The sequence below is a fragment of the Apteryx rowi genome, unplaced genomic scaffold (genome assembly GCF_003343035.1).
Source record: "Apteryx rowi isolate R43461 unplaced genomic scaffold, aptRow1 scaffold_85, whole genome shotgun sequence".
Taxonomy (NCBI): Eukaryota; Metazoa; Chordata; class Aves; order Apterygiformes; family Apterygidae; genus Apteryx; species Apteryx rowi.
The window spans coordinates 2,546,697-2,563,410 of NW_020451149.1; the positions used below are offsets into that span (position 1 = coordinate 2,546,697).

The following is a 16,714-nucleotide window of genomic DNA, read 5'->3' on the forward strand; positions in this document are numbered from 1 at the left end:
CTGCTTGAGCAGGGGGGTTGGACTAGATGATCTCCAGAGGTCCCTTCCAACCTCAGCGATTCTGTGATTCTGTGATATGCAAATCAAAATAAATCACTGTCTTGATCTGCACCAGCTCTACAGAGCTAATCTGAATGAAGAAGAATAAACACTTTTCTTATTTAACAGACAGGATTTGGAATATAGACTGAGGAGATTCTAAGAGATGGTAACAATTTTCCTCAGTTACTTCTCTACTAAAAGAAAGTCATTAAAGCTTTTGAAATGTTGCAGATGGAAGAGTCTGAAGAAAAAAGAAATCTGTACAATAAGGCTGATTCTGGTTTAAAAACACATGATACTGCTTTAGGAAACTGCCCCTGTGGTTTATCAGAGCTTTTAAATGATGACATCCCAGTGAATGTATCTGAGCTTGCCACTCACTGTTCTTCATAACAGCAAGATAAAATGGAGATACATAAAGAACCTGTTTCAGCTACCCTCATCCTTAAAGATGTCTACAGAAATGAGGTATCCCAGAACCTGCATACTTTGGCTATGTAATTCAAATCCCAGCACTAAGTTTTAAGCATCAGTGAACAACAGTGTTGTGGTATCTGTCCTGTGGGCCACATAGTGCTGCCCCTGCCTTCAGCTGCATTCACTGGCAAATCTTTGGTCAAATTCATCCTCTTTCCAGCCTTGCTTCTCAAAACCTGGGTTAAACCAGCCTACTGATTGAAACCCATAATAAAGTGAGGCACAGGAAGGGAGAGTCYCATCCTAATGCTCACTATATCTTCATTGTCCAGGGTTTACTCAGGCTACTTGTATCTCCATACTTATTTATCTGGGCAGTCACTGTCCTGGTTTGAACTGCTCTTATATGACGGAGAAGGCCAGACTTAATGACAAGTATAAGCTCACTATAAGACTTCAGTACTGACCCCATTTTTTCCCATTAGCTCCATTCTTTAATCCATATCACATAACCTATCAAGTCATTCAAGATGCCAGCAACTTATTTATAGTAAGAGGCCATTTTTGCTGTATGATATGTAGGAAAAATAAATCCAATACAAAATACTTCAACTGCACTAGCAAAGTGGCCATGTACAATGAATTGGGACAACACTCACAATACTGATACTTAAGAAAACCATAATTTGCCTATTTTCTCTGTGCAATTGGCAATTCCAAATATCAAAGCTCTTGATTAAATGTGTTATCAAAAATAACTGACACTCTGGAGCTCAAGTAAAGTTTGGGTGAACAGTGGAAAAAGCAACACTGGAGACAATTCTGTTAGGCCTGACTCAATGAACAAATTCCAAATTCTCTCCAAGACTAAACATAAAAAYAATACGCTCCAGAAAGATACAACTTGAACCCAACAATTATGCCATCCTAAAAATGTTCAAATTCAAGAAACCCAGTAGTAAGGCTATCTTCAAACCTGGGATTCTCCATATTATGCAACGGGAAATTGTTGGAGTGAATCAGGCAAGAACTTAAAGCCTGTTTTATACAGGAGACCAGACTAGGTTGCTTAAAGGACCCCTTTCAGCCTTTACTCCGTGCAGCTCTACTGAGTTCTGTCAAAATGCTGCAAGTGTACAGCATATATGGGAATGAGGCCCAAATGTTACAAAAGGTATGGATCTCAGGCCAGAAGATACAACATGCTCAGAGTGATCACCGACTGCCACATGGGGTCTGTTTGCAGAAAAGAACCCAGAACAGGTAACATCCTGGGTTAGGGTGGGGAGACTTTTCCCCATGTGGAGAGGGAAGAATGAGATCTCTAGATCTCACAAGGCATGGGTCTGTGGGAGGGCAGAAAATAGCCACCCGCAGCAGAGTATGAAGCCAATCCATTGCAAACTGAAATGCAGTGTCTAAATCTCTAATTTGGGATCCACTCCTACCAAACAGGAATCTCAGAGAAAGGTATGTTCAGGACTCCCCAGTGGACTAAAAAAAAAGCTCAAAAGCAAAGAAAGCAGAAGTGCCTTCATCTTAGGGGAGATATATTGCTTACTTCTAAGTAGTGTACATGTACAGTTATGTAATGACAAAAAATACCTCCTTCTTCTGGAGATAATACTGAATTCCTTATGAGTATGTTTTTGTGGACATGTGAAATTATCCTCTTTTGCACTCCCCTCCCAACCCAAAGATTTCCATGGGCTAATGATTTGGCAAGTATCATCTTTGTGTCACAGATTATCTTAATGCACTGAAAAAGATTCTAGCCTTCGGCAGTTTTTTCAGTTCCTCCCTTTTATATTCATCTAAGTGCTTTAGCATACTAACTGGTAGCAGCCTAATTCTTCCCCATGTATGAGCCTGACCCCACATACTCTTGCAAATTCACTCACAGATTCATCTTTGAACTCCACGGACCTCAAATTCCCCCGCCTCACAACTGCTGTGTCTGCACGCCTAGGCAAAGCACTAACACAACAGGATGTCTGTGTTTTCTCTTAGCTTTGGAATTCAGTCTATGCACGTGTGACCACCACCACCACCAAGTACAAAACAGGGGTGAATTGGTCCCAGAGCTAAAAGCAGTTACTGGACTGTAAACATGTTTTGCTTTCTTCTCCCCTGCACTTTTGTTTCACATACAGACACAGGAAGAATGGATGTACTATTGCTAGGCTACAGCAGGTAACTGAAACTTTGTTATGGCCTTTGCTTCATACTGGTGGCTACTTTTCAGCTTAAGTATTTTTAAGTAGCATCAAGCACAGTGGAGATGCTGACAAAATACCAGACATTCTGCTATCTCGAATTACCTAATGAAGCTTTGCTGACCAGTCTCAACGTCGCTCTCACACAGCAGACACCTTGCACCAACAGGAATTCTGCCACCGTCTCARACAAAGGCAACTGGATGCTATTAAGTATCAAGAATCAACTGAACCTTCCTTAGGGCATGCTTAGATGGGGACAGCACTACAAGCAGAGCAATTGCTACTGAACAATTAGTGCATACCAGCTCCTTGCATGGACATATCTAGCCCACAGCCAGAGTACCTCTGTGCAACAGCAAAGCTTATGGCCTCTTGAGAGAAAGATAATCCAAACCTCAGTTGCCACCCTGAATGTAGACTCAGGGCAACCCATCCCCAACAGACAGCAAGGATGATATAAATATTTAAAACCAACTCTTAGCATGGTCACCTGTCTAAAGAAACAAGTGTTCCTCTGGCTGTAACTTCTGCCTTTCAYTTACTTTGTTTCTTTGAACTCTCCTCACTTTGAAAGAAAAATAAGAGAACCAAGAATAAGAACATTCTGTAAAAATAAGAAGAATAAGAATCAAGAATAAGAAGCACAAACATGCTCAGGTGATCACATGCAGAAGAGAGACACAGGAATGAACTTACTATGCTGACTACGACTGGTGATTTCTGTTTTCAGTTTTCTATAGGGCAGACTGTCTGCTCATCTCTGTATGCAGCTGACCATTTGGAACAACAGTGACAGTGAAATTACAGTAAGTTACTGTAGTTGCAATGGGTATCACTTGATATTTCAATATATCCTTAAAATAAAAATGCCATCTCCAGTAAAGGAATCTTAAAGTAAATGCTCTTCAAATATCTGTTGTGGTCTTAAAGAGCAAACAGCAATGAGACCATCAAAAGCTAGGGAACAGTGGTAAGTCAGTACAGTGCCCGCTACACTCCTCGATCCTTTCTGTCAGTTAAATGTTTTAGGTGTAAACACATTTGTGTTTGCCAAAGGATTTCTGCATTAGAAAGTGCAAAGCTATGCCAAAATTCATATCTGCTCCACCAAAGACCATGTAAGTAGGTTGGAAAGACTCAAACAAACTGTTGAGAAACCTGTCTTTCTCCATGTATGGTATTCCTCCTCTTCACAGCATGACAAAGTATTACAGAGTAATGAAAGAATTTGCTGCCTAACAGGCAGCATTAGCACCAGGGTGTACTGCACAATAAACCATGAAGTGTAGACAGATCCTTCAAGGAAAATCAATTAGTTTTACATATATATTTCTCCTGCCCCACAATACTGTATGGCTAACTAACTAACAAAGGAATCTGAAGAACTGAAATAATGACCACAAAGGTTCACTCCAGCTACCCAACATTCAAGCACTTTTGTTTCCCAGCAATAAAGAATGCTGTTTGCAAACTGTGTAAAAAGAGGAGGCTCAGGCCTTAGGGATTTTGAAGAGGGAAGCAGCACTTCCGAGCACACCAGTAAAGTGATATTATATGTACCTGAACTCAACTAGCTCATTTTCTTATGGCCCTCTAATCAACAGTAGGCAATTAAAAAGTGACATGAAATGTATGTGTTTCACTGAAAGATCTCCAAAATACTTTTCCTCCTGTGGCCAAAGAAGTAAGCTATAAAATGCTACACACAGAATGATAAAACAAATGAATTAAGACTCCACTAGAAATTCCACTAGACCATTTAACAATCTATCCAGAAAGAGTTGTAAGCTTCCTGCTCCTGGAACATTTACCTCTGAACTAGAAAAAGAATCAGAAAATATGTTCCTTACTGTAATATGATCTTCAAGGTGATTTCATAGGTCTTTACCACCTCCCATTTTCATGACACTATGTCTTCATTACAAGTATACCTCTAATTTTAACTACAAGTCATTGCAGACAAATGACTAGCCAGAGAAGTGAGTCACGTAGGTGCGTTAGATCAGATTCTTCTTTCGCTGTTTCTAGTAGAAGTTAGAAATCAGCATTCCTGCAGTCAGTGTAGAAAAAGGCTTATCACAGGCTGAACTCTAYTAAGATGAGCATGCAGCAGTCAGTGATTGCAGGAATCAAGCAGTACAATAATTGCTTTAATTAAGTTGAATGGAGATGAAAAATGAGAACAAGAGTGTGTGAGCCTAAAAGCAGATAATCCTTTGATTAAATAATTTCTCATGGATTCTGCAACAGCACATGCAGACAGATGTGTTTTGATATAAAAATGCATTTTGTTTATGCAGAAAAAATGCTTCCAAGGGAACAGGAGAGATGCATGCTGAAAATACAGCAAGAAGCTCTAGCTAAAAACCTGTTAAACATTAACCTGTACAAGTCTGCTCAATACTGACTGTGGCAAGAGACTGTATTTGTACTACACTGGGTGTACACAAACATATTTCTACAGTTCTCTAAAAGATCATAATTATAGTTTATTCCAACACTTGCAAATTCCCTGTCTTCTCCCTACCAGCCTTCAACCCATGGTGGCTTTTACAAGGCAACGATTAGCCAGGATTATAATGACTCTACCTATATACTGGCTGTTTTCTCTTATTTTAACTATAAAACAGATGTTTACATTAAATAAGAGAAGGGGAAGAACTTTTTACCGCTAAAACAAAAGATGTAAGGTGAAGGATAAAAGCTGCCAGAAGGAACCAGGCAAGCCTAAAAGTCACATTTTTAGGATGTACAGGTTCACAAACCACTGTGTAAACTTGTAACAAACAAAGCAAAACCAAAACCTCCAACATGGTTCAAGTTGAGAACCTGCTGTTAGCAATGTTTCATTCTTACATATTAGCTTCTAAGTGACTGGCAGATGGTTTGACATTACCCTTTAAAACCCAGAAGGCAGAAAGAACATGTGCTCATTTCTAATATTATGACACACTTCAGTGACAAAGTATATTTTGGAGGATATTTTGTCTTTTAAACCTCCTGCAAACTTGCAGCCCAAAAATATTAAGTCTTTTAAGAAATATTTGAGTATAGCTACATCCACTCCTAACTTCACTATCAGAGGTTAAATAACTGTACATCTTTAGAAATCTGACCCTACCTCTTTTAGTACACTTTCTGCTATTGGGATTCAAATAATAAACATAAGTCATAACTTTCAAATGTGTGTATATAAAGTTAGGCACCTGCAATCCACATGGAGTACTAAAAATGTCAAACTAGTCAAAATAAATCACACTTGCAAAGACTTAAAGAACAGATGTCTGTGTTTCTGATGATAAAAATCATGCAATTACATTGACTTTTGTGCTTGCATGAAAAAAAATTATGTAATTAGCTACATACATTTCTGTGCACCTCTGAACTACTTAAATTTGCAAATTCAATTCAGAAATTTCTGAGATTTCTATTCATGCATTTTTAGTGTTGCTGGTGAAATTTGTAAAACTATGGAGTGAAATCCTTTGTGCTTTAAAGCCTGATTTCCTTTAAAAGCAATGACCCATACCATCCACCTGGGAGAAATCAACACGGAGACATAAAACAACAAGCCTGTGTCCCAAACAGAAGTAGTACCAGAGCATCATTCTTCGAAACCAATAGGGACCTCCAGAGAATACCATAAAGAGTATGTCTTATTGGCAATTACAACCTTCCCCCCCGCCCCCCCCCCAAAAAAAAGTCTTGAGTACACCATATGTGATACAAACCAAGCTCAAGCCTCTATCTGGAAGGCAGTAGAGACCTTCACCATTTTACTCGCCTGTGTATGCTCATAGTGTAACCTGATTCCATCCGGAAAACTATCTGAATTCCTGTTCACTTTCACTAGCTGCCACCAACCACCTCTCTATTCCCCACACCCCCAAAAGACAATCCCACTTGGGAAAACTGTCACCTCCCATCTGTCAATTCTGAATGAAGCAACAGAGTCTCTCCAGCAAGTCCTCTAGTTTGGGCAGGTTTTGATCACAGCATCAAGCCCCACCACGCCATCCTATTACTAGGGAAAATTTTCCACTACCAAGAGTATTTGGGCCTAAGAAAATAGTCAGAACCTGTACAGAACACAGTCCAAAACCTTGGTTTTGGCAAAGTTTCTCTAACCTCTTTCTCCTAAGCAAGAAGGGAAGATCAGGGGAAAGTTAGAGAGTATCCAGGTAACTATCTCTGATAAGCAATGTTTGCTGACAATTGGCCCTGTCAGAAACATATCAAAATAAAGCAAAGCTTCTAGTCATCTTCTACACCTGCTAGTGAATTTAGACGCTTTCATACCTTCCTAACCATACCATATAATATTAACTTCCATTGGCCCATTCTGGATCATGGACTGTTATTTTCTGCGAGATGCATTACTATCATTACCAAAACTCCGAAGTACTTTATATTGCTCAAACAGCTCAACAAATCCATTAGCTCTCTCGGGCATGCCTGAGACCTTTTTTTTAGCTCTGGGTTTATACAGCACTGGCTCCCGACCTGCAAATAAGATTCTTCAGTAATACTGCTATAAACGTTAACAATTGTCAAAAATCAGTATAGAGCATAGATGACTTGTCCATAACCCCAAAGCTAGGAAAAGAATTCACTTCATTCAAGTGAACCCAACCCAGTGCTCTTGCACCTAGAACACAAATTATACTGACCCAAGCAATAGACCCTTTTCCTCAGTAAGGACAACTTATTAGCAAAGCAATTTTTCCCTCTGGAAGATTCTTTGCAAGTCATACAAAATGCAGGTTTTAAATGCATGAGACTCCACCTCAATATAAGCTTTAAACCAATTAACTATAGAGATCTGAATGATTAGAAAAGATTAGAGCATCCTTAGAATATTCTTTGCCCTATTTATTCTTCAAGAGAATAATCCTTTAATGCCAAGAAGTGCTGACGCTAATAAAGACAGGTGGTTGAGTACACCAGCTCCTACCTTCTTCCCACCTGAATGAAGAAACACAGTAGGTCAAGGGCATCCTTAAAGGAGAGACTGAATCACAGCCAGGCTATAAGCTGTTCGGCAACGTATCTTTCTCAGCAACTAYTGCTGCACTTATTTCTCTTTATGTTTACCTGGACAGACAGACCAGGACCACTGATGGAATGGTGAGGGTGATCAATTACTTACCATTATATATTTAAATTAGTGAGATGACTAACATCACCAAAGAGACTAAGAAACACTCACCCTGGCACAAACATAACCTGATCTTCCACATCACAAATAATTATACTACTGGCTCTAGGATGAGAACCTTTGAAAAAATCTCAGTAAATTTCAACAGAATGAGAAAATAGTTACTATTATAGTTAGCCTTTGTTTATTCAGTATACTTTTTCTTTTTTGAAGAAGAATAAACTGGGCTGGTTCCTTTATTTGTAAGAGGAATACATACAGCACACTTGCATCTTGCACTGTTGTCTGGCTGGAATGCAGAGTTCAAACTGAAGAAAATACAACCCTTGCTTTTACCATTTTCAACAAAATGTTGAATGGGCATAAAAATTGGTAATTTTCAACCTCAGTGAAGTGCAGTCTCAGAGATAAACTGCATAATGAAGGGAATTTATTTTCTTTTGTATTTGTAGCACACCACTACACTCTAAAACCAGAATTTAAAAGCATTTGAACATAAGAGTTTAAATGCATTTGATTACAATTAGCTTAGGAGGGAATTAGGAAAAAAGAGTTAGAAAGAACAATGATTATACAATGTGCTCTATTTTAATGATGCAGACAAACTTATTTTGTTGATAACTTGGCATTCCAAGGTATCTTTGAAATAACCTCATTATCAGTATTGTGTTCATCCTTTCTTCCCTATTTGGATTGTTAATTAAACTCTCTCTTTGGCCTCAAAAACTGTATAATCAAATGCAACTGACCCATTGAGTTTTCAGTTCAAATTTTAAATGCTGCTAGAAAGTGCATCAGGTCTAATTTGTAACCTGTTAACAGGTAAAAGAAGGCCTTATTTCAAAAAAATGCAAAATTATGTCACTGTGAAACCTTTAGTTAACCGGGCTACAAACTAGTTTTTCACAGAAACATGGAGTCAGATTCTTTTCTGATATAAAGAAGGTGCAGCTCCCTGAACTTCAGCAAAATGTCATCCAATATACAGCATAAGAACATTTGGCCCTGTGTCCCAAAATAGAAGTGTTATTACACGTGCTTGTTTGCTTAATGGCAGACTCCTACGCAAGGGCCCTGATAGAGGAACCAGTTGTTGACAATGTAGAGATTAAGCCTGCAAATGTCAGTACTAATCTTTCATTAAAAAAAAAGAAGTCATGACAGCTTGTAGGGAGGATACAACAGAGATTTACAAAATCATGAGTGGTGGAGTGAGAATGGACTATTTTCTGTCCCCTTCAATTAAAAAAAAAGTGGTCCTCAAATGACTCTAGCAAAAGTCATGTTTAAAACAAACAAAACGAATTAGTTCTTCACACGACAGGGAGTAATTTGTGGAACTCCTCACCAGATGACATAGTGGAAGCAAAAAGTTTACATGTGTGTGAAAGGTGATAGGACAAGTACCTTGAACATTATTAAATACACAAACCACACCAAGGCCAGAAACGCCTTGAGAACAGTCAGAAGCTGGTCAGAAGAGCAACTGAAGGAAATATCAGACATGCCTTGCTCTGCTCTTACTCCTCCCAGGTCATGTGCTTATGGCCACTGTCGGTGGCAGGACACTAGGCTAGATGGATTTCAAATCTGAGCCGGGACAGGCATTCTTACGTAGGATGACCTGCTATTAATAGCATCATCCAGTGAATTCAATGCTGTGAATGATTGCAAAAGAGATGCAATAGCTGATCACACYGGGACAGCCTGCAGCAGCTGCTTCTTTACTGGGTCAGCAGCTGCACTGCGGCAATGTTCTATTTCTTTCAGCAGCATCCCACAGACCAAAGCTATGCAGCCTTTGATTGAGGTAGGTGTCAGCAGGGTCACATTTGCTGTTTTGCCATAAGAAAAGCGCATAACAGTGTTGTCCATGGGGCAGTCCAGAAAAAACAATGGATTTCAGAGTTTCTGGCTCTCTCTTTGTTTAATGTTGGATAAGGAAATATTATCCAACCCAGTGCYGCCCCTTGCACAAAGTTCCACCAGAGCATGGCAGCTCAGATGAGACAGTCTGCAGTGCTATCAAGGGTGCCTGTTCACAAGCAAAAGGGCCACAGCAGTTACAGAGCTGCTCTTCTTCCCACTCACAACACAAGAAAATAAGGAATCTCTTTCTCTCTGTGATCATGGAAAATAGCTCATTGTTGATTAGACTCCATAAACCATGCAAAATACAAAAAAACCTACGTTTAAAGACTAAAATTGTGTAGCCAATGGCTTAAGAATTTTAAAGGCATTTTCTAATTCATGTGGCCACAGCAAGTTTCATGAATGTTAACCTGATGGAATAACTCATTTTTATTCAGGTGTCAGTTCATACCATCGTTGTTCAGTGGCACAGATGTCTTCAGAAAAAATAGACAAAGATTTAATATGAACACAAATTTAAAAAAAATCTCTCTTTAATAAGCATTAATTACCCTTTCCTTAATTAACTACCCTGAGTATATTGTACTCAGAAAATGATGAAAACATCCTTGTTAGAAGGGGAAACAATGCTAGTAAAGCTGTTAAATATTCTTTTATCTAAACAAACCACATAATGAAAGATGAAACATCTAGTATTTATATAGGAGATTTTCACCTCAGTTGCTATTGACATATAGGCAGAAGAATAAAGCCAAATTGGTATCTATCTGCTCTCCTATCTTGCTATCATTTGCACTTTTAGTAATGGGAATTCAGCAGAGCTCTTCCAGACAGGAGTAATAAAAAGCAAAATCATACAGTTTGCAAAAAATGCATCACTGCTTTTCAACTATTAAACTAATAACCTATTTAGTTCCCCTTTCATTTCCTTTTGTTCCCCCATGGCTATTTACGTATGTGATCTCTTACCTGAGRCTGTACCTCTTAATAAACAGCTAAAGGTTAAGGTTGTACTGAAGTGAAGCAAAGTAATTACTTCAATTACAGTAAAGATTGCCACAAAACACATACAAAGGTCATGAATTGTGATACAAAGGCAGAGAGATGTGCAAAACCTTTTTTTTTTTTTAAAAAAAAAGGGACCACAATACAGAAAAGGAAATGACAAACAGTAATAACCCTGTGACATACCTGAATGTTGGCAACTATGGCTATGTAATATTATGGCATTTTCTAGGAGAAAAAGAAAAAAATGTTTCTAGCAGTCCAAGGGGACCAGTTACTGAATGCTGATAAAGTTTAACAGGTAATATTGAGAGCAGAAATAATTTCAGAATTTGTAAAAGATTATAAAGACTATATTTTAGGTAATTGGCTGTTTTCTCCTCTAGGTCCTAAAACCCCAAGTAACAGGCATTTTTCTCTCTGTAGGCGAAACATCCCCTCTCRTGGAAAGTAACCTCTCCTGACAGTGATGAAGAATTCAGTGAGCAAAGACATTCATCTTCCAAGCCCATCCCCACAATTTATAAGTATCTGTCATATATTAGCTGGCAGGGCTAACACGCCACATAATCGGTTAATAACCACAATTCAGCTTCTCATGGCTGAAGCACCAATAAGGAGCCTGAAGCAGAGTTTTAGATTAAAAAAACAAATCAAACATTGTCAAAGTGACACAGCAACATTGTTCTCTTGCTGGGTTTACATAATATGTGTGTGCRCCCATTGACAACAGAGCTAAGATCAGTACTAGAGGAACATTTTATTCTCCCTTGCAATTTTGAAAACAGGAGTCTGATTTATCTATTTACTATAAAGTTATCCACAATTAGAAAAAGCATGATCTAAAAGAAAAACATGACCTACCTATGGGGGAAATTCATCCTCTCTGGACCTGCATCTCATGTTACAACAGCTTTAAATCAGCCTTGGAAAAGCTAAGTTGCATTTCTGATCTAAAAATCAAAATACTCACATAGAGAAAACTTTTTCATACACAGAATTCAGCAGTGTCACTTTTAAAAGGAGTATATGACGCTGCAGTAAATTATAGTCTTAAGTGTCGCTATATTGTTTTAGTTACCACTGTAAGATTTCCAGCACACAAAGAGAACAGAACTCTTTCTTAATATGGAAACTGAGATGTTCACTGCTGGCAATCAGGGTCAAATGGCGCTGGGATTTACGGGATAGATCAGATTTTCAAGAACCTACATAGTCAGACACATACAGCATGCCTGTCCCCTTGTGTACCTTGCACAGTAAACTCTGTTGCTCTTCAGYTGCCCTCAGCCCTGCTTCTTACAAGGAAGTCTTGGGCACCCAGAAATTCTGCAAAGCAATGGCTATTACAGTTGCACCAAGATGTACCAACCAGACGTCTACTGGACACACCTCARCATACCTTAACAGTATTTAAAGGAGGGCTTTTCAAAAATGCATAGTACTTCTACTGAAATCAATGAGCACTTCACTACTCAGTTATAACAGGAAGAAGAATTCATTCAGTGACGAACCCTTCTAAAGATAGCACCTTAAAAGYATTACAGACGAAGTTTACAGCAGAGACCGGTACGAATTAAAGCCCCTCAGGCTGAAAAATGTCTTACACCTCGTCACTTTGAAACAATTCTGACTGCTTGCAATATGCCATTGTTACAAAGATAGCACTGACACTGTCAACTTATTGGGAACAATGCCTATTATTTTGTCTAACTTGATTTAGTGACTAATTAATGAGACACAGAATAAAGATCGGAAAATCTGAAGAGGAGGAACTGAGAGATTTATGTTAGCAGAAGAATTTTCATCCTCCTATCAAATCTCTTTTTTCCCCATGGGTACAGCAAGGATGCTAAGAAAYAGCTGGCTAGAGAAGAGGCTTACGTGCTCATTTTACTATACCTTGTTTGTTGGTGCTGACTTTGATGCTTCCCTTTCTAAAGATGCTGTCGTACTGACTGACAGGGACTTCTCCCAAGTGGGTTCCTAAACCATGATGTGACCCCAAAAAACAAAACAAAACAAACAAACAGACAATGAATGAAAAACATACAAATACAGATGGGGACATACATACACACACAAGGATTTTATTTTCTCTGCATTCATAGTACTTGTTAATGGGCAATGATATTACCACTGGACATTCTTTTATAAAAAAATTACCAGACAGTAGAAGCAAAGTTCCTAAGCATCTCAACTGCAAAATTTGCCAACTGGATTCAAAGGAGTAACAGTATACTAGAAATATGGAGAGCAGCACAGAAAGGCCTCTATTCCCTTTAATTGTGCTAAATCTTAGCTATTTTATTCTCATAATGTGCTAAAATGAAAATATTGCTGTAGTGAAATTCTAGCTAAAGAAATATCACCAAAACTATTTTTTAGTTTATACAGTTCAGCTTTAACATATCTGTGTAAATATTCAGGATTGTATTTAGTAACACCACAAGTGACAGATTTATAATTTAGTAAGTGCTTTACCGACTTTCAAGAGCAGAAGTATTCTGTTTTAACACTACATATATGRAGTTGTCAAAAACGGTTGAGCTAGGAGCATTACCAAGTTTTTTCAAAATTATACAAGAAATTGTTTGAGGCTCATCTGATCTTTCTCTTGCCTTCCTGAATCACAGCCTAAACATAACAGTCCTCCCCACTTGAGATTCAACAACCTAGTATAGGTGAAGGGTTTGGAGGCTTATAAACTTTCCCCTACAAATCTCATATTGCTCATTTCCTGTCAGCTCACATCTTAAAATGTCATTCTGGCTGAATCACTATATACCCTTATTATAAACATGCCCATCTGCTCAGTGGTGGACAACTGTGAAGTAAATACAAGCTGAGGAAATATTAAACAGAAAACCAGAGACAGACTTCCACAGGTGCTTTTTCTCAACCCCCAAACYTTCCACCCATCTTCCTCTTATTTGAACCTGCTCCTATGCTCTGATGCTCTCTGGCCCAGACAGGAGGGAACTAGCATGACTTGCCCAAATGAGGGAATACTGAATGAAACAGAAACCCTGGCTGAGACCTTTAGAAAGGATTTTCAAAAGGGATCAGTTCCCATTGACTTCTGTGGGGAAAGAATTAATCCAGCACTGAAACCCAATCATTAACGCTATGCTGAAATGATCCCAGGCATGAAAGAAGCATAAAGGAAACTATCTAGACCCTGCAGGCTTAGCCAGGGCAGCATAACATGGATTAGAAGCGGTTGCCTTTTCTTCTGACGCAAATAGGGATTGCTCGTGTCCTTTGCATGCATAATCAGAGGGGCCAGAGCCTTGAGGTGGCAGAGAAGATTAACTATTCAGAATAGGAGTGTAGGGGAGCCCACTCAACTGTAGAGACAGTGAGTTTTCAGCAGCTKCTTGGTCTTATCAAGGGATTAGACCCTCATGCTAAGGTATCTAAGCCAAAACAACTGAGGAAGGGGAAGGAAACATTTATTAGTAAATATCTTGCTTTTGCACCTTAGGAAATTATCAGAAACACTGATTTTCAGAAGTGCCCAGTGGAAATGGAGTTTTACCATTGACTGCGAAGGGAGCAAAGTTAAGCCAGCGTGGAGAACCTTCTGACTGTCATACCTTTCTTAGTCCTTTCTAGAGATGAAGGGCTCAAACTCYGCACCCAGAACGATCTGGTCTGGGTGTTTGAATGCACAAGCAAGCACTCAAGTTTAAAACAGTGCTGCTGAAGTCATTCTCCTTCTGTACTTCAAATCCAGATTTAGGGGCTTGTGCAGCTGGGTTGGGCACTGATCAAGCACCAGCCACTTGGTTACAGACRCAGTTGCATGTGATGGTCTTGCCTGCCTCCTTAAAAATCTAACTGCAGGCTTGCAGAACACAGCACATACATTTTTGCTGACATTTAAAGTASAAAAATCTATTTTGCCAGCTAATCCTCCCAACTGAAGCAGCAGCTTTTGTTAGAGGGCTAGAAACAAGCTAGATAGAAACTGCAAGAAGTTAATACCATCTAAATAAAAAGGTTGTTTTGAAACTATTCTTTTTTGCAAAAGCTAACAAGAGACCAACTCCCACAGCTCTTCAGAGAGTGAAATCCTCCTGCCCAGAGGTCATCAGAATGCACCTTCATAACATTTAGAACTTTGAAATTGCACTTTTTTTTTACTAGACTTTTTCATTTCAATTTTAAATTAATGTTATAATTTTAATTTTATAACTTGGCTTGCTTTCTCTTCTGCATCAGGGGAACAGGACTATCTGCTCTACCACCTAATGGGAAAGGAAGGGAAAGGCCTTTTGCATTCCTTTCCAAAATACGTAATCAAGCAAGGAGCAGCATCACACCCTCATCATACCGGTGCTTGTGCTCCAGGGCAAACACTTATGTGCTCTCAGCTGACTGGTTCTTAAAACGAAAAGTGCTCTGTCAAGAAGGCATTAGAGGAAAAAGGTGAAAGAAGGAAAAAAAAAACAACAACCCCCCCCCCAAGCTTGCATGGCTATGTAATACTTTGTATGTTTTCTTCTAAGACAATAGTGACCTAAAAAGCATCATACCACGGAAGCTGACGTGTTTTACCTGAAATCAGTGAAAGGGGTAATTCCAAGGGCGAGTCTCATAATATTTTGCCTGTCCAAATTCCCCTGTCCATTCAAACTAAATAAAAATCCTCTTTGCTGCCTATCTTTGATCATTGGAAAAGCCTTATTAAACACTGTTTTTCAAAGATCCCATTTCACTACAGTTGTAATCGTACAGCAGTGGCTGACTGTACAGTATAAGACTATATGCAGCTGCAATTTGAACGGCACTTTTAAGGTTTTTGGACATAAAAGGCCCCAGTTCAAAAGCATTATTATTATTACTGTAGATTTCTTAAACCAGTTTATTCAGGCAGATCATAAAATTGGCAATACTGCAACTCAGACTGATTAATCTTTAAATACATGAGTTATCACTCAGTTTATTGCCACAAAAATCAATCAGAAGCATACTTTAACACGCCATGAATTCTGCTTCAAAATAGAACATAAATAACATTGTCTTATAACTTATAATGTGATAAATGCATAGCAGTTCAGATATACTGTCAGAGGATAAATAGTTCACAAGTGACACTGTCCAATAAGAAAAGAAATAGTCATTTATGAAGCTTCAAAATCTGAAATATGCCACACAGAGCRGATAGCTAATTAGAACACTCAACCTGCTTTTCCACTCATTTCTAACTAGCTGAGCCTATCAATCAATAGAACTAAGACTCGCCCAGACCTTCACAACATCAGGAAATTAAATCAGAGCTTAGATAAAAGTCTTAGGGATTATAATAATAGCTGGCTGCAAATGAAACCTCTTATGTTAAAACAACAAAAAAAACTATTTTGGAACAAAAAGTCAAAACTCCTAATTCTTTTATGGGAAGGAATTTCAAAAATATATATATTTCCAAAGAAAGTACATGTTATGCTTCCACCTGCTGGCTACCTGCCTAGAAGATCTTGTGTATCTCATTTTACCAGGTGGAGTGAAAAACTACTGAGGACCTTCCAGGCAAGGCATCAGGGATCTGAAAGTTCAGTTCCCCAGTGAAATGGAAACTATTTTAAGAGAAAGCTTCCATTTTGTGAAAACTGCACTTTTTTTTTTTCCCATAGAGTTTTAATCAAGTAAAATTCCCCACCATTTCTAACTATAATTCTATGATATGCCTGAACAATGAGCAAGAGGAGGCTTTACAGAATTGGGAACAAAGCAGAGATGGAATGTGGCTTGCAGAGATTTCCTGCTCCATTACTTTCCCAACTATGACCCATTGAGAAAGCAAGCCAAAAAGTCCCTTTGCCTGAGCAACTTGCTTGTCTTTCCCCATGACTGAGCAATCTTTGAAAGAGGAAGTATAACCAGGGTGAAGGTGTTCCTGAACCCCCTCATTGCACATGCACAGCAAGAATAACAATTCATCTAACAACAGTCCTGTGGAATCACATCTCTTCTTCCCGTCTCTGAAATTTATTTA

General features: G+C 38.7%; 1 protein-coding gene across 12 annotated transcripts in view; it reads right to left on the reverse strand.

The window, feature by feature from the left end:
• Nucleotides 1-16,714, reverse strand: part of FAM13A (family with sequence similarity 13 member A) — a 139,498-nt gene that overhangs the window by 95,849 nt on the left and 26,935 nt on the right. For 11 of the 12 annotated variants that reach the window (XM_026090147.1, XM_026090141.1, XM_026090146.1 and 8 more), the window contains one exon: nucleotides 12,616-12,699. The exons of the other annotated variant lie outside the window; for it this stretch is intronic. In XM_026090147.1, coding sequence (XP_025945932.1) covers nucleotides 12,616-12,699 — 84 coding nt within the window. The remainder of the gene's footprint in view (nucleotides 1-12,615; nucleotides 12,700-16,714) is intronic. 12 annotated transcript variants of the gene reach the window in all.